This window comes from Impatiens glandulifera, chromosome 1 (assembly GCF_907164915.1).
Source record: "Impatiens glandulifera chromosome 1, dImpGla2.1, whole genome shotgun sequence".
Taxonomy (NCBI): Eukaryota; Viridiplantae; Streptophyta; class Magnoliopsida; order Ericales; family Balsaminaceae; genus Impatiens; species Impatiens glandulifera.
In genome coordinates this window covers 36,899,400-36,916,949 of record NC_061862.1, presented here as the reverse complement: position 1 = coordinate 36,916,949, position 17,550 = coordinate 36,899,400, and the positions used below count along the sequence as shown (strand labels likewise).

General features: G+C 29.7%; 3 protein-coding genes across 3 annotated transcripts; all 3 read left to right on the top strand.

Annotated features, from left to right (window-relative positions):
• Window positions 1-2,479: 2,479 nt before the first annotated feature.
• On the top strand, window positions 2,480-5,134 carry LOC124920138 (1,4-dihydroxy-2-naphthoyl-CoA synthase, peroxisomal-like). Its single transcript, XM_047460556.1, has 9 exons — window positions 2,480-2,790; window positions 2,877-2,999; window positions 3,421-3,522; window positions 3,611-3,649; window positions 3,725-3,823; window positions 4,333-4,380; window positions 4,451-4,546; window positions 4,614-4,736; window positions 4,832-5,134. Exons 1-9 carry the CDS (start codon window positions 2,545-2,547, stop codon window positions 4,946-4,948), a joined length of 993 nt encoding a protein of 330 aa, XP_047316512.1. The 5' UTR covers window positions 2,480-2,544; the 3' UTR covers window positions 4,949-5,134.
• Window positions 5,135-11,231: 6,097 nt separating this feature from the next.
• Window positions 11,232-13,319, top strand: LOC124921311 (1,4-dihydroxy-2-naphthoyl-CoA synthase, peroxisomal-like). Its single transcript, XM_047461948.1, has 9 exons — window positions 11,232-11,526; window positions 11,601-11,723; window positions 12,000-12,101; window positions 12,200-12,238; window positions 12,329-12,427; window positions 12,499-12,546; window positions 12,639-12,734; window positions 12,816-12,938; window positions 13,024-13,319. Exons 1-9 carry the CDS (start codon window positions 11,281-11,283, stop codon window positions 13,138-13,140), a joined length of 993 nt encoding a protein of 330 aa, XP_047317904.1. The 5' UTR covers window positions 11,232-11,280; the 3' UTR covers window positions 13,141-13,319.
• Window positions 13,320-14,378: 1,059 nt separating this feature from the next.
• LOC124922095 (ADP-ribosylation factor 1-like) lies at window positions 14,379-16,552 on the top strand. The gene is made up of 7 exons (XM_047462822.1): window positions 14,379-14,532; window positions 15,099-15,268; window positions 15,389-15,459; window positions 15,574-15,693; window positions 15,789-15,907; window positions 16,004-16,085; window positions 16,299-16,552. The coding sequence occupies exons 2-7, from the start codon at window positions 15,121-15,123 to the stop codon at window positions 16,302-16,304; spliced, it is 546 nt and encodes a 181-aa protein (XP_047318778.1). The 5' UTR covers window positions 14,379-14,532; window positions 15,099-15,120; the 3' UTR covers window positions 16,305-16,552.
• Window positions 16,553-17,550: the final 998 nt, after the last annotated feature.

Sequence of the window (17,550 nt, the reverse complement as noted above, 5' to 3'; positions counted from 1 at the left end):
CATGATCAAATATTTGTTCATTCATGACCAAAACCAAAATCATGTTATTGGGTCTTGGTTTTTGTCAAATTATGACAAAATTCACAACCAAAGTCATCCAATCAAATGTTGTCATTTGTCAATTTCTTATCTTTAAAACCCGATTTTAATATTATTTATAATTTAAAATATATATATATATATATCAAAATTCATAATTTTTCGAGATCTATAAATAGAGACCACTCTTGCTATATTTCGGAGCACAAAAAAAATCACAATTTTCTCTATTTTTACTAATTATCCTCCTTTGTTTACAATTATATATAAAAATTAGAAATTAAATATTATTATTATATTTAAAAATTATTTATTATTTTTTTAATTTAAAAATAAAAATAATATTTTTTAATTCATGATCAAGATTTTGTTGGTTATGGATAAACACAATGACCAAAATCTTGGTCATAAAGCTTTTTTCATGATCATGACTATGATCATGACAAAAAAATGGATCATGGATAAGGATGCTCTTATATTGGTGGAGAAACTGACCAATTTTCATTGGTAAATAATTGTACACTATCAGTCGGTTAGTAAAACTCTAAACCATTTTTTATTTTATCATAAGTCTCTATCAATGACAAGTATTTCTATTTCTATTCTTCTTCCCGTTTTGTGAGTATCTATTACTCGATTAAATTCTTAAAAGATTATAAAAATTATAAAAGAAAAAATATAATTTTAATAATAAAAATAATTTTAAAATAAAAATTTATTTTTTTTAATTACCCATATAACTTAAAAAATAAAAGTTAGAAGGAAGGTTGGAGAAAAATAAATTAGAGATTAAAGATGAAGAGTAAAGAAAATTAAAATTTTGTTATTAAAAAAATGTTGAGGAATGTTGAGGATTAAGGCCTCGTTTAATCTTTGGGTTTTTGGGATAAAACCCAGGTTTTATCCCAAAACCCAACAATCCCATCATAAATCAAATCAATCATTTTATTAATTAAAATACCCAAATTACCCTTACTTAAATATTTTATTTTATATTAATAAAAAATAATATATATATATATATATCTTATATTATTTTATTACATTATAAAATTTATTTACATATAAATTAAATTAATAAATTATTTTATTTAAAAAAATTATATTAAATATAAATAAAATTATAACCTACTATATTATCTAAAATACCATTTAAATTTTAAATAGTTTAAATAAATAATTATATTAGAAAATAAAGTGAAATATATTTAAATAAAAATATTAATTAATTTATAAATATATTTCATTTAAATTAAATTTTTCTAAATAAATTTTTTTTTTAATATAAACTAACTTTAAACTATTATTCTAAATAAATATTCTAATAAATTTGTTTGAATTTTAATTATTATCTTATAACATTAATTTCATGTAAAATTTTTATATTAGTTATATTAAATAAAAATAAATACATAATATAAATAAGATTATAATATACTATATTATTTGATGTAATATTTAAATTATAATAGTAGTTATTTATAAAATTAATATTTATTTAAATTTTTATTTATATATTAATAAAAGTTAATATTAATATATTTATAATTTTTTAATATTTATTTATATTTTAAAATATTTTTTAATATAAATTAAATTATTTCATTTAAAAAATATTATTAATCATAAAATATATATATATATATATATATATATATATATATATATATATATATATATATATATATATATATATATATATAAAGGGAGAGGAGGTGTGCGAGAGGGAGAGAGGAGGTGTGAGAGGGGAGAGATGGAGGGTAAAATAGGAACAAAATTTAAAAACCTAGATTTTTACCTAATCTAATCAAACATGGGTTTTTTAGAAAAAACCCAGACAATATCCTGATAACCCAAAGATCAAACGAGGCCTAAGAGTAATCAAAGAAAAGTTCCTTACTTTTAAATATTAAAACTAAAATTGGAATAAGATTGTGAATAAGAATAAAATAAATAAATATTTATTATTTATGATGATGTTTGTATTCATTTGAAATGTGACACTAACTTTAATAAAAAAAATATTTTTAATATTAATTATAAATGGGTATCGGGTTTGAGTTTCATATGCTCCACATCCCTGACTTCATACTCGATCAGTATTTTTTCTTCTCATTCTAATTCTAATTCTAATCCCAATCCTAAACCCGATTTAAAATATCTGAACTTGACCATAGTGTATATGTGTATACATTGTCATCATTAATCGTAGTCGTCTCATTTATATCCTTTATAATGTTATTATTATAATATTTTTTAAGATTCGTTTTGAAAAATCGGTTTAATCGATCAAAAGAGTTAATCATTTTCTCAAAAAAATATGTGAACTCAATAATGTATTCAACACTATATTTCAATCTTTTAAAATTAAAAAAAGAAAAGAAAAAATGATCTAGCTATTTTGCATTATCTTTAGCTATAAAATTCCAACTAACCGGACAGCACCCGCCAGAAGCCAGAACTGCAAATCTCTCCATCCAGCCAGCCAGCTCTAGCAATTCGTCAATGGAAAGTGCACAAAGAAGACTGGCATCTCTCACTTGTCATCTGGAACCAGTTCATTCAGGTCCGATCAACGGCGCTTCAATCGGTCTCTCTAATTGTATTTCCGTAACAGACGACAGCTACAACCGTGTTCACGGCGAAGTTCCTTCGCACAAACCTGTCTGGCAGAATATCCCTTTCGACGAAACTGGCAAGCCGTGGTCTGACATTATCTACGAGAAAACTGAAGGAGAAGGCATCGCCAAGGTAAATGTTACTCTGATTATCAATTTTCAGCTTAAATACAATTTGGTTACTAATTTGATCTCGAATTGCTTTTGCTGTTACTGCAGCTTACTATCAACAGGCCAGAGAAGAGAAACGCTTTCCGTCCGCAGACAATTAAGGAGCTTTCGCGCGCGTTAAACGATGCTAGGGATGATATTAGGATTGGAGTAATCATCTTGACTGGAATGGTACTGTGATTCTTACTTCAACTGCTACCTGCACCCTTTAATTGATATGTTAGGGTTTCCTTGATCGATTCTTGATGTTGAACCTAGTTTAGAGCTAATTGTGTCTCCATTGTGATCATTATCACATCATGATTTCTTTTGTATGCATAACTATTATGACATAACTTTCATTTCATTTGAATTAGATTGTTATCCTGAAATAAGTTCACTTTTTTAAGTACTACTTCCTCACTAAGTAATATATGAAGTCATCTCTTAATTAAAGCTTAGATTACAACTTCATTTCATCAAAACTTACTTATGATTGGGGATCTCTATTGACTATGTCTCTCTACTGATGATTCGAGACATTATTGACCATTTCTGTAGGAACTTTTAGTTTCTGCTGCCTTAAAATTCATAGCTAAAATTGCTTTTACAGGGAAATGATGCATTTTGCAGTGGTGGGGATCAGAATATGAGAAGCAAGGAAGGTTATGTGGATTATGACAACTTTGGCCGATTGAATGTTTTAGATTTACAGGTAAGATTAAACAATTTAGAGGACATGCCTGGATTATTAATCGACCTTCTTAAGCTGACAAAATCTTCTACGATTAAATATGTCACAGATTCAAATGAGGCGTTGCCCCAAGCCCATCATTGCTATGGTAACCATCTCTTTTCTTATTTTTTGCTAAGATTTATACTAGGGTCTAATTGATTTTTTTTTCTTCTGGCTTCAGGTGGCTGGCTATGCAGTTGGAGGAGGGCACATATTGCATATGTGTTCTGATATCACTATTGCTGCAGATAATGCCGTTTTTGGACAAACAGGACCAAAGGTGGTAATCTCTTTCTTGATAATCACATTTTGCTGAATTTACATTATTCTGTTAACTAACTCAGTTGTTGTACATTAAAAATTACATCAATGTGTGTGAATAAACATAAAATAAAAACCATCATAAATCAAAAGGCCAAGTGAAAAAGGCTTTAACTTAAAAGAAAGGCTAATTATATATCTTTTCATCGACCTAACCGACATTCCCACCCTTCAAGAAAAATGAACAACTAACCTTAGTATAACCCAGTTTATCTTCAATACTTGACAAATTAATCATGTCCCACATAGTCTTACCAAAGGGACAAAAAGCAGCTTATGATGGATAGATTCTTCAGAAAGCTTGCACAAAAAAGCATCTTCTAGCCATGAAAAACATTTCTGCTTAAGATTATCATTTATCAGGACCGCATTACTCATAGTTGACCATACAAAGAAATGAAGTTTTGTGGTGGCTTTTCGCATTAGCCTCTTAAACTTGAATATAATCTCCTTATTTTCAAATTTCAGGTTGGAAGCTTTGATGGTGGTTATGGAAGCACCATAATGTCCCGTTTGGTATGTTCTCCATGAAGGTTTTGTGAGCCTAATTCAGTACTTCCTTATTTTGGTTTATTGTTCGAGACAGATTGGACCCAAAAAGGCACGTGAAATGTGGTTCTTGTCACGGTTCTACAATGCTGTTGAAGCAGAGAAGATGGGACTAGTGAACATTGTTGTCCCAGTGAGTTCAATTTGAATTTACACTTTTTGACTCTCTTAAAATATATTTACTCTTGGTTTTATTTAAGCTCGAGAAATTGGAGGAGACAACAATTAAGTGGTGCAGAGAGATCAACAGAAATAGCCCGACAGCAATTCGTGTTATCAAATCTGCTATTAATGCTGCAGATGATGGACATGCTGGTATCCAGGTAACCATCTGATTCGGATTCAACAACATTAAGAATCTTTGGTCAAAAGGCAATATATGATCCTAAGGCTGTAAGACCAATAATTTTATGAGCAGGAACTTGCTGGAAATGCTACGCTGATATTTTATGGAACCGAGGAAGGTGATGAGGGAAGGAAATCATTTGTTGAACACAGACGCCCAGATTTCTCCAAATTCCCTCGTCTTCCTTGATTTCATGACCATCATTCACAGTTCTATGTATTCTGTGTACTATAAGGGTGAGTAAATGTCGGATAAAGACAAATGCATTATCCTTTTCAAGTATATTAATTATTGTCAAAATGTTGGTTGTCTGTGGATCATTGTAACATCTGAAAGGATAATTTAATTCTTTATAATAATTTGGTTTATTCATAATGGAAGTTCATATAACCATAACTGATCTGGTTCAACACACAAAGTACAATTACAAAATTCCCATAGAATGTTCTTGTATTGTATCGACACAATCGATCAACTTATGGCTTTGAAGGTCATAATTTATAAGTGATTGACTTAATTTTTACCATGGCTTTGTCCATCAATATTTCTCAAACCAAATTTATCATGTTTGGAAGATTATTTTTATTCAATAATTAAGTTTTGTGTGTGAATGGATTTACAATATTATAATTATGATATTTTAATGTTACAATAAAAGAAAATATTAAAAAAGGAAACAATATTTTGGTGTATAATTTTGTGTTACGACTTAAATCTATAACTGGGGTTAAGAGTTTTTGATCTCAAGAACTAAATCTATTATTCAAAGGGCAAGCGGAAGAATTGGTTTTGGGGTGGCTTCTTGGAAGCCTGGTAAATCTTCTTCGACATTAGCCAAAACCATGAATAACTTTGATTTACACATGTGGTTGGATTCCTATTTTTCATTGTAAGTGTAACAGAGGTTTTTCCTCCTCTTTTCATTCATTACAGTCAGGTCTATTTGTTTTATGTGACCCTGATTTATGTTGGAAGAAGACACATATGAGGGACTTGGCTTAAGGTTGGTGGTCCGGTTGGTGCTTGGCCAGGCCGTGTTAGCGTTGAATGGCTTGTTGAGCAACGGTGGTTCAGTGCTGTACAAATGTCCACTGCTCAACAAGGACATGTATGTCGCTTCTTAAACTTTGGCCATCGACTTGTCTTTATTTAAGGATTCGGGAAACTGTAGCCTGGTCACATTTGCGATTTCCTCCCTCAATCTAGACATGTGTCAGTCTATAACATATTCTCTAGGCATACTATACAGTTTTTGGGAAACTGACATATATCGAAGATTGTATTCTTGAACAGAACTGACATGTTTCAGGTGCATCAATTGTCTCATGAGAGTATCATGTATGAAAAGAAGGAATTGCATCTCTCTTGAACACATCTAATGTCATGTCTTCTTTATGCTTTCATTGTTGAAGATATGACACATACCATATTATGGCATCACCAGTAAAGTGGATGTGAGCAATGTTAAGTTTAGTTACATTAGTAATATTGTCCACCCTAAAGAACTGCTCAGTAGATATAATACAGCCATCCACTATGGATGTCAACCTTGATGAGCTGGGTTGAAGAAACATATTGTTGGTGCTGATGAAAGAGCCTATCGTGAGGAGGAGGGCCATGGTGAGCAGCATCATCAAAAGCCCTGATGTGGGGTTCTTGGCTAAGAATAGACCCTCCTTCTATGGATGTCAATCCGTCTTCTGTGACATTGAACCTTATATTCATATTATTACTCAATTTAGTCATGTTCAGTTAGAGAAGTTTGCATAGAAGTTGATTGTTGGGTCAGATCTTCGATTAGGGATTTAAGAGCATCAATCTCAGCTTGTTGTCGGGTATCATCACAGAATCGCCTAGCTCTAATACTAGAATATTACGACTTAAATCTGTAACTGGGGTTAAGAGTTTTTTATCTCAAAGATAAAGACTAAATTTACTATTCAAAGGGCAATAAAAGAGTTATGAGAACAAGAAATCAAGGGTTCTAAAAAAATTAGACGAAACAGGGATGAGAAGAGAATACTGGTAATACACCTAGCAGTCCGAGAATTGAAGACGACGAAGGAAAATCAAAAATACAGTAAGCTTAACTTTTCACAATCTTATTCATATAAATAATTGGGGTGAGTTCAGCTTAAATATGAGTCAAACACACGAAAGTATTTAGTTACAACTGTTTAAATAAGGAAAAGGAATTTAACAAAATGTGGTTTGCAAATAACAAAAATTAAAACAGAAAGATAACAAACTCTAACTATCTAGGGATTGTAACATTTTGATACAAGAAAATAAGATTAACATAAGATGAATTAAATATTTTATAATAGTAATACAACTAGTAAAATATAGTGACAATATTTTAGAGACATTTTGAGAATTTCGGACAAAATATTGATGTTAACATAATTAAAGCTTATTTAAATGTGCAATTAGTCACTTTAAAAAATATCGTTTTTGTTTTAAGAGAATACTTCTTTGTGTAAATTTTAATTATGAGAGAATCATTATAATACTTTTAAAACATTCTTATTAATAAAGTTGGAAGTCTCTTGTGCTTTAAAAATAGATGTACATATGTTTTGGTCAAACCACTATAAAACTTGTGTTTGCGTTCTTTAATTGTTTCTTTCGTTTTCGCAATTGTTTGGTATTGTTTTATTGCATTAAGAGATACTCTCCTAATATTCAAACAAATGCAATAACACAATAAATGAAATATTTGAATACAATAAAAACAACACCAAACAATTGTAGAAACGAAAAAAAAATAACTAAAGAACGCAAACACAAGATTTATAGCAATCCGACTAACATATCGATATCTACTTTCGAAACACAATAGACTTCTAACTTTAATATAAAAAGTATTACAGAATTATTACAATAATTCTTTCATTATTACAATGATGATGTGATTTATATTTCTTATTTTTAAATAATATTACGATTATATATGTGTAGTTTGTGAAATATATATTATATTATGCTTGAAATATTATTTAGTTATAAAATATAATTTTAATTAAAAAATATAATTTTCGAGTTCGAGTCGAGTTCGAGTAGTTCGAATTGTAATTGAGTCGAGTTCGAGTATACATTTTGATACTCGATCGAGTTCGAGTATTTACAATATAATTCGAGTTGAGTTCGAGTAGTATAAAACTTGGCTCGACTCGACTCGTTTACACCCCTAATTAAAACTCACACAAGGAAATACTTATTTTCTAAAATGTTAAATTGAACCTTTAAAATAAACTTCAATTATGTTAATATTAAGATGTTATCCAAAATTCTTCAAAAGCCTCCAAAATATTATTTTTTATAATTAAAGGAGAACTAACATGAATCCCATAGCTATGGTCCCGCTTAAACTCAAAGCGCTTCCAAATAGAATCAAACACGTGACATTTTGGTCTCTTAAGCCGACTCTTAGACCATCTCCAACCCTACGACAAAATGGGTTTGGAGTTGCCCATTTTGATCCAACCCTACGGCATTCCCAGCGGCATTTTGCAGATCGGGCAAATATGGAGAGAGAAGCCGGCAAATTTGGCGTACTACTGTTCATCACTGCAATTAGGCATAAAATGTAATTATATCCTTCAACTTTTGTGTTTCTTTTAATTAAGGATTTATTTATTTATTTTTATATTAATCATTTCTCTAATTTTATATATTTATAATCTTTAATATATAATCTTTTTATATTTATATATAATTTATTTTAAGTATTTAATAATTTATTTATTTAAATTATATTTATGTGTATGAATTGTTAATTTATAATTAAATTTTGTTTCATAAACAAATAAGAAAAGATTGAGATTAAATTTATAAAGTTGATAAATATATAGATAATATTATTAAAGTTAAAAAGTTGGTATAAAAAAGAATATTCTGAGAATATTCTTTTGAGTTTGGAAATGGGTTTTTGGGTTGGAGATGAATTACTATTTGATGTGATGTTTACTGCATTTTGGAGTTGAAAATGGTGTTGAGGGTTGGAGATGGTCTTAGCACTTGACTACCTTGGTGAGTTAAAAGCTTTCAAAATATTGTCACAATATTTTTTTAGTTATATTAATATAACAAAATTATGTTAATCTTATTTCTTTAAATCAAAATATATAATTTTCTTTTATTTAATATTATATTTTTTCTTATAATAAGATTGTGTATCATAAATTTTCTATAATTATAATATTGTAAATTCATTATCAACCGATTAGATAAGTAAATGTCAGAGGAATGATAGGGAAAAGTAATTTGGGAGAGAGAGTGATGAAGGGAATGATTGTCACCACATCACATGTTTGGAAAAAGAATCACACACTAGAAAAAGAATAAAGAGTGAGGAAAAAGAAAAAAAGAGAAAAAATTTGTGTCAAAGTAATTCTCTCCCTCAATCATTTCTCTTAAATGTGTCAATGTCTCTTTTGAGACTATATTATAAAAATTGAACATTTTTTCCTTAAGAATTGTACTACTCTGAAATTGATATGTACTCCTTTGTTTCATGTAATGTAATTTAATTTATGTCCTTTGCCTTTCATTCGATAATAAGATATACCGATTAGAATTCTCATAGACATGACTCGATGAATATCGAGTGGACAACATTGTTACATAGGCTGGATGCATTGTAGATCTGTTTAGAAGAGATTAGAGGAAATAATATATATAGTTGTTTTTAATTCTCGTTTCTTTATGTTTTAACCAATTTCGAAAATTCATTATAATTTAAAAGAGAAAGGTTTATTCTATATACTTTTGATAATGACACATATATAGAAAATTTCTGAAAGATAATTAAAATGACAAAAGAAACACTTTTAACAATTAAAAACTAAAGAGGCTACAGAAAGGCATTACCCATGTGGGAAATGATAGAATTGAATAAAATATTTGAGGAGAGTTGGGTACAACCAAACTTGAATAGCGGATCTGGGCTTGTCTAAGCCACCTATCTTTCAAATCCATAAAACTTGTTTATTTAAATATATAATTATAAGTTTTCTTGTTGGTAGAAAAGAAAATTTTAAAAATTTCTTGAAATACACGTGTATGAGAGAAAAAAATAAAAAATATTTTGAAATGTACGTAAAAATTAAAAATGTCTCGAAATGGTCATTTCGGAAAAAAAAAATTATGATCCTAAAATGAGCGTTTCGGGACGTGGGAACAACGTGACAGGCTACGTCGAATTCATAGACTTACTTTCGCTGAAATTTTCGTTGAGTTTATCCTTCCTCAAAAAGAAAATACATGTTAATAGGTAAACTAATTTAGTCATGTCTTTACCAAAAGAGATAAGAGACTCAAGTGTTCCTCTAAATGATCCACACAAGTTCGGTCAAATTTTTTCCTCCGACTGCTACGACGAATGAACGAAAAACAATCACTATTGTTTGATAGATATTATCGTAATCTCAAATAAATTACAATATTTAATTCACAAATATTTCAATTAAGTAACTCTCTATTGTATCTCCTTTTTTTATATCACAATGTTTGGACATTTTCATCATATAAATTGATTCTAAAATATTTAAGTAAATAAGATCCGAACATATTATAACCCCTCCCTTAGTTAACCTTTTTGATTATTATTATTTTATTTTTTAAAATTTTGATACAGTAAATAAACCATTTATTTCATAAATAAAAAAAAATGTATTCTGTAATTAAACCTTTTTAATTATATATATTATTTTATTTTATAAATATATAAATAATATATTTATTAATAATTCAATTAACTTTTAGCAAAAACATGATGATTAGTAAAATAATTAAATTATAATTTTTAATTATTTTATTTAAATTTAGTTATTGTATATTAAATTAAATTAAATGACACAATTATTTATTTTTATTTTTTGAAAAAAAAAAAATTAACATAACAACCCGTTATGATCATCTGCTTCCATTTAAAACGTTTTTAAAATTTTATTTTATTATTTTTTTAAATATAACATTTATACATGTAGATTCCAAATTAAACTAATTTCCACAAGGAAAATAATAACATTTTAAACAATTTTTTTTATGAACATTTACAAAAAAAAAAAAAAAAAAAAAAAAAAAAAAAATTGTCACTTGATATATAAAGAATTTCACCAATGATATAATCAGGTGCCTTCATTCCAATTCCAGACAGCTAACATTAAATTTCCACTCTATGTTATTATTTATCGTGTTTATGGTCATTTAAGTTATATCATTCCTTAATAAGTTAGTAACTCAAATTTTATATTAATTTTTTTTTAATATATTATCTTTAAAACAACATTTCATGAGACGTTAAGGAGGTGATTATACACCTAACTAAATTTAATCTAATAAAATAATTTAGGTTGAAATTCGGATTAATCACGAAAGACAGTTACACTATCCCAATTCCTAATTATATAAATAAATCTCACTTCCCAAGGTTCAATAAATCAACCGCCAAATTTGCGATCATTTCTCTCTCTCTCTCACAACTATCCAGTCTTCCTGATCAAGTTCTGCTGCCTGCCATGGACTCTGCTCAAAGAAGATTGGCATCCATCACCAACCATCTAGTCTCCTTCCAGTTGGCCCCGACAACTGAAGGTTCACTTGATCGACAAAACTGCATTTCCTTTACAAACGACAGCTACAATCGTGTTCATGGTGAAGTTCCTACTCACAAGCCTGTCTGGAAGAATATCCCTGTTGATGAGTCAGGTAAGCCATGGACCGACATCATCTACGAGAAATCTCAAGGAGAAGGCATTGCCAAGGTCAGCTATCCAACATTTGACACTAATTGTTTTTCAACTTTTAATTGTTAATGTTTCTTCTTTTGGTTTTGCAGCTTACAATCAACAGGCCAGAGAGGAGGAATGCTTTCCGTCCTCAAACTATTAAGGAGCTCACTCGAGCGTTGAACGATGCTAGAGATGATATTTCCATTGGAGCCATCATTTTGACTGGCAAGGTATAACTATTAACTGTTTGCACACTTGTACATATGATCTACAATAGGAATAGTTTAATTCAGACCTGCTGCATTCCTGTACTGTTTTAAATTTTTGGGAGAACTAATTAAATCGAATCCGTGATATTTTGGTCTCTTAATCAAAACTTGGTGGGTGCCGTTATAAATATGCATACCTTATTTCAAATTACCTTGAATTCAATCCTCGAGTTCTTGAATGTCAGTTTAGTTTAGCGTATTAGTCTGAAACATGCACCGGTGTAATTTCTATTGCAGGGAAATGATGCATTTTGCAGTGGTGGAGATCAGAAAATGAGAGGCAAAGATGGGTATTCGGATTATGACAATTTTGGCCGTCTCAATGTTCTTGATTTTCAGGTCAGAACAACCAATTAACACAATTGATCAAGTCTTCTATTTATCTGTGTAATATTGAGTAATTAGACTAAAGATGTTTGCGATTTTCCCTAATGTAGATTCAAATGAAACGATGCCCAAAGCCCATCATTGCTATGGTAACAGCCATCAATCATCAACTTTATCCTAATTTAAATGGGCTCAATCTGATATTATATTGTGTTCTATCTTAATTTGTTTGGTCCCAGGTTGCTGGCTATGCTATTGGTGGTGGACATATATTGCACATGTGTGCTGATCTTACAATTGCAGCAGAGAATGCTGTTTTTGGTCAGACTGGACCAAAGGTGAACTATTTATCCTCTTATTGTTCCTTAAAACATGACTATTATATATATATAATGTCTGCTCATTTCAGGTTGGAAGCTTTGATGCTGGTTATGGAAGTACCATAATGTCCCGTTTGGTATGTTATCGATATAGCATGAGATTGATTTTTATGTTTAGTTTTTTTTGTATTGGTACCTAAAATGGTATTTATATATCTTAATGATATAGGTTGGACCAAAAAAGGCTCGTGAAATGTGGTACATGGCAAGGTTCTATAATGCAGCTGAAGCAGACAAGATGGGGCTTGTCAACATTGTTGTCCCTGTAAGATAAGATGATCTTGTATGAATGAATGAATGAATGTTACAATTAAGGTTATGCTTATTTAATTTGGTCATATTTTAGCTGGACAAGCTTGAGGAGGAAACTGTTAAGTGGTGCCGAGAGATAAACAGGAACAGCCCAACTGCAATTAGAGTGATCAAATCTGCGATTAATGCTGCAGACGATGGGCATGCTGGTATTCAGGTAAAATTAAAAAAACATATTGGATATTTATAATAAATGTCAATCTAGCTAAGCATATTTGCGCGGTTTCTTTAAATTTGAGCAGGAGCTTGGAGGGAATTGTACGCTGATGTTTTATGGTACCGAGGAAGGAAACGAAGGAAGGAAATCTTTTGTCGAACACAAACAACCAGATTTCTCCAGATTCCCTCGTCTTCCTTGATTTTTCAATGACCTGTTCTTTTTATTTTGTTTTTTGGGTTTATTTCAGTTATGCCTTTTGTTTGAATAAAACATTTATAATGTTCTCAGATCTGTTGTGAGTTGTGAGTCGTGACATCCATAATGTAATAATGGTTAGCCAAATGGCTAAAATGGAAATATGGGCAGCTTTTCTTTTTTGTTCAAGTTTTTATGCCTTTTTCTTCCTTTGCATTCAATTTTAATTGGACTCTTTTGATGTTGAATTATATCAAATAATATATATTTTTTAAACTCAATAAAAATTCTTAAACAACATGGTTTGTGAGTAAATTTTGTTTAGATTAAAATAAAGTGTTTTTAATAAAATTTATTAATATTACTTATAACAAATCAGAAAATTAATAATTTAGTTAAGAGGTGGTTTTGAGTTATTTAAATAACCTAGAGGGAAAAAAATGATGGACAATAATTTTGCAGAGGGGAGAAAAAAATGATGATCAATGATTTTGAAGAGGGAAGGATTATTTTTGATAAAAAAATTTAAAATGTATTAATATATATATATATATATATATATATATAAAATAAAATAAAATAATAATAATTTAAAATAAAGAATATTATAATATTTTAATTAATGAATTTAGTGATATAATGAACTAGACATAGTAAAATATTGTTTAATTTTGTTTGAATTATTAAAATTAATACATAAATTAATTTATTTGAATAAAAAAAATGAAGATAAAAAAATGTTGAACGTTCAAATATTATTAAATTTGTTAATATATATTAAATAATTATTTTATTTAAATTAATACTTAAACAAAATATAAAAAAATTGTTTTTTTTTCAAATTAGATTCAGGACTTGAGCCAATATTTTTTAATTTATAAATATATATATATATATATATTTAAATTCATAAAATTCAAATTATTTATAAATTAGTAAATTATTTTTTTTACTAGTTTAAGGTTACTTAATCACACTATAATTATAAGATTATAAAATTTAAATATTTAACTAATCCCAAGAATTTTTAAATATAAAAAAAGATGGGGGATAGTTTTAGACTTTTAAGTTGTATATAGATCCAAACGACACAAAGCATAAAGCATTTAAACTTTCAAAATGAAATCAAGACTCAGATTTCAGCCAAAAAAATAATAATTAAATAAAAAAATCAAGACAAAAGATCTCGTCTGTGTATGAGAAAATCGAGGGGTAATTTCGTTATTAAGACGAAAGATGATGGTAATTTAATAGTCACGATGTAAACGGGATCGTCTTTATTATTTCTCCCAGCGCCCTCTCTCTCATTTTGCGTTGTTCTCAGGCTGCTTAACTTTCTCTCTCATCTTCATCTTCCTCATACGATACTAGATCCCTCTGCTAAATCTGCCTGCAGGTATGCTCGATCTCCATTTTTATACGTCTTTTTCCTTTGATTAGTTCTTGATCCTTATACATAGCTACTGATTTGATCTATCTGAGTTCTTCATTGCCAATTTTACGCGCCATTATTCAGATTTATCTGTCCGATCACGATTCAGATTACATCTTATGTTTCCGCTCACAGTTCTTGTTTGTTTGAAGTATTCAATCTAGATTTTATGCTATCTGAATCAGATTTAGGTTACAAAACCTTGTCTGTTCTATCCTGATACGATGAAATGGCGTCGATTCATTTCGATCCACTGTGTTTATTGCTTACCGTTATCTATGTTATCTATGCGATGATGTAGAATATTTTGGAACAATCAGATCTATTTAGTCTAAACACGTTTTGCAGTTGATCTAACCAGCAGTGATATGATGTGAAATAACAAATTAGCATGATTGTCTTTCTTTATGATTCTGGTAGATAGTAAGATTTGTTTGGACTTATATGATTCATATAGATACTAGTTAACCTATTATGAACCTGATCTAGTTACTAATGAATCTGCTTATTTGTTGTATTTCTATGTCTAGGGGTTTATAAAGCCTTTGCAAGATGGGATTGACATTCACCAAGCTCTTCAGTCGGCTATTTGCCAAGAAAGAGATGCGTATCCTTATGGTAGGTTTGGATGCGGCTGGTAAGACAACTATCTTGTACAAGCTTAAGCTTGGAGAGATTGTGACCACTATTCCAACCATTGGTAAGTTTATCGAGTGATATGAATGTGAATTGACTTTTGTTTCTTTTTTATTTGTTAAGTTATGGTTATTAGTTCATTATTGGAGTAGTATTGTTTAAATTGTGAAGATTTCTATTGCAGGATTTAATGTAGAAACTGTTGAGTACAAGAACATCAGTTTCACTGTGTGGGATGTTGGGGGTCAAGACAAGGTAAAGTGTATACATATGGCTACTCATGAATTACTCAATCCTGCCTGCCTGCCTGCTATAATACTCGTTTAGATAGATCATTGACAAAAAGATTTCTTTTCATTTGCTATGCAGATTCGTCCATTGTGGAGGCATTATTTCCAAAACACTCAAGGTTTGATCTTCGTGGTGGATAGCAACGACAGAGATAGAGTTACTGAAGCAAGGGATGAGTTGCATCGCATGCTGAATGAGGTAGTTTAGCTGACAATTTGTTTCTTTAGTTTTGTTTCATTTGCTGCAATGATAACAGTGATTTGAGATAAATAATTGACTTATTGTGGGTCTAGGATGAGCTTCGAGATGCTGTGTTGCTTGTGTTTGCCAACAAACAAGATCTTCCCAATGCAATGAATGCTGCAGAAATCACAGACAAGCTTGGTCTTCATTCCCTGAGACAACGCCACTGGTAAGACTCTCAATTTCCGGCATTTCTATTATGACTACGCTTCATGTGGTGTATTCTTTCGACTAATATTTTTTTTATTGACCCTTTGTTTTAAAGGTATATCCAGAGCACATGTGCCACCTCTGGAGAGGGATTGTACGAAGGACTTGATTGGCTTTCAAACAACATTGCTAGCAAGGTGAGTTTTCGATGTGGCTTCTATTACCATTTACTGATATAACCCTTTTCCATGGTGCTAGAACACTTCACTTAGGGCCGTCTATATGTTAGATAGATCATCGCATTCTCACCCTATGTCGAGGCCCAACACAATATATCACTTTCATCTAAATGATTGAATGCTTATTTGATTTAAGTTGATTTATAATATGTTAATTATTTTGGTTGGCAGGCATGAAGAGTATGAAGTATGATGAAACATTGTGGTGAGAGTTGGTGTTCTGGATGCAGGTGGCTTTTTATCTAGTCTTGTTTTTATTCCCCATGTTTTCGGATTTATTATTATTACCTTACCTTCAGAGGTTGATATTGTGTGGTTTTTATTTTATTGCAAACCTTCTTTTTTCTTCTTTAAAGGACAAATCAAATGTAATGGTTTTATTAAATAGAGGAACTGTAATACATATATATATCTCCTTGAAAACATTTATTGTTGTATGCTAGGTTATAACAGTAACTGAGGCTAATTCTATTGTAATCTTAATTAATCCTCACTGTCCTACTTAAAACAACATATTTTATATATATATGTCATTGTTCATATTTTGTGACTAATAATTTTATTGATTTCTAAAATATTATTAGACTTGAGCTACATTATAAAATTTGTTTCACTTTCTCAAGATTTTCATCTTCCTGCTAAGATAAACAACAATTTCAACTATACCTTATTTAATTTGGGCGGAAGTTAATCATTTGTTTATTATTTTTAATGGCCTAATTATCATATTAGGATAACTTTGATTTGAGTTATAAGGTGTTCCAACTTTTTTTTTGGACGTTTAAAAAAATATATTACTTCATCTCTCCATGCGACAAAGTTCTTTGTCTTTTTCAAATAATCAATTCCAATACATTCTCGACCAATATTCCGACATTTGAAGGTGAATTCGCAGAATACATACATTATACAAATTATATCATACTCTTTTATATCAAGAGTTTTTGGTCTTTTCATTCATAGTCATTTTCCATGACTGTTGTAGACTTTCTTTTGTCTAGATTTATAAAATTTTCTTACTATCAAATCGTCCACTGTATGGTGATACCACATATACTGAGCAATTGTTAACCTCCTTATTCTGGCCATTGAAGCCTCAGCAACAGTAACAACTTTATTGTCTTCTTTATTTGAATATGGCAAGTGATAATTTGGAGAAAATGAAAAAGAAATGAAGAGGAAAAGATTTGTCGGCAAGGAGAGGAGATGAAGTGCGAGGGTTTGTAATTTTTTTTTTAAACGTCTTATAAATAAAATGATATATAAAACAAATTCCAAATGGCATATCATTTAAAAAAAAATGCCGCGTCAATTAAAATCTAACGGAAATATCTATTTAGTAAAAAGCTTCAAATAGTCACAAGTTTGATAGTTGGAGCTTAATATGACTCAAATCAAAGTTCGAGTCTCATATAGTAAAAAC

What these genes read in the sequence shown, in the direction of transcription:
- LOC124920138 (XM_047460556.1), top strand. Translation starts at nt 2,545, where the DNA reads ATGGAAAGTGCACAAAGAAGACTGGCATCTCTCACTTGTCATCTGGAA. An exon ending in TAATCATCTTGACTGGAATG is followed by an intron (nt 3,000 to 3,420) that starts GTACTGTGATTC and finishes TTGCTTTTACAG; the next exon opens with GGAAATGATGCATTTTGCAG. An exon ending in TAGTGAACATTGTTGTCCCA is followed by an intron (nt 4,547 to 4,613) that starts GTGAGTTCAATT and finishes GTTTTATTTAAG; the next exon opens with CTCGAGAAATTGGAGGAGAC.
- LOC124921311 (XM_047461948.1), top strand. Translation starts at nt 11,281, where the DNA reads ATGGACTCTGCTCAAAGAAGATTGGCATCCATCACCAACCATCTAGTC. An exon ending in AAGGAGAAGGCATTGCCAAG is followed by an intron (nt 11,527 to 11,600) that starts GTCAGCTATCCA and finishes TTGGTTTTGCAG; the next exon opens with CTTACAATCAACAGGCCAGA. An exon ending in GTACCATAATGTCCCGTTTG is followed by an intron (nt 12,547 to 12,638) that starts GTATGTTATCGA and finishes TTAATGATATAG; the next exon opens with GTTGGACCAAAAAAGGCTCG.
- LOC124922095 (XM_047462822.1), top strand. Translation starts at nt 15,121, where the DNA reads ATGGGATTGACATTCACCAAGCTCTTCAGTCGGCTATTTGCCAAGAAA. An exon ending in ATGTTGGGGGTCAAGACAAG is followed by an intron (nt 15,460 to 15,573) that starts GTAAAGTGTATA and finishes TTTGCTATGCAG; the next exon opens with ATTCGTCCATTGTGGAGGCA. An exon ending in TCCCTGAGACAACGCCACTG is followed by an intron (nt 15,908 to 16,003) that starts GTAAGACTCTCA and finishes TTTGTTTTAAAG; the next exon opens with GTATATCCAGAGCACATGTG.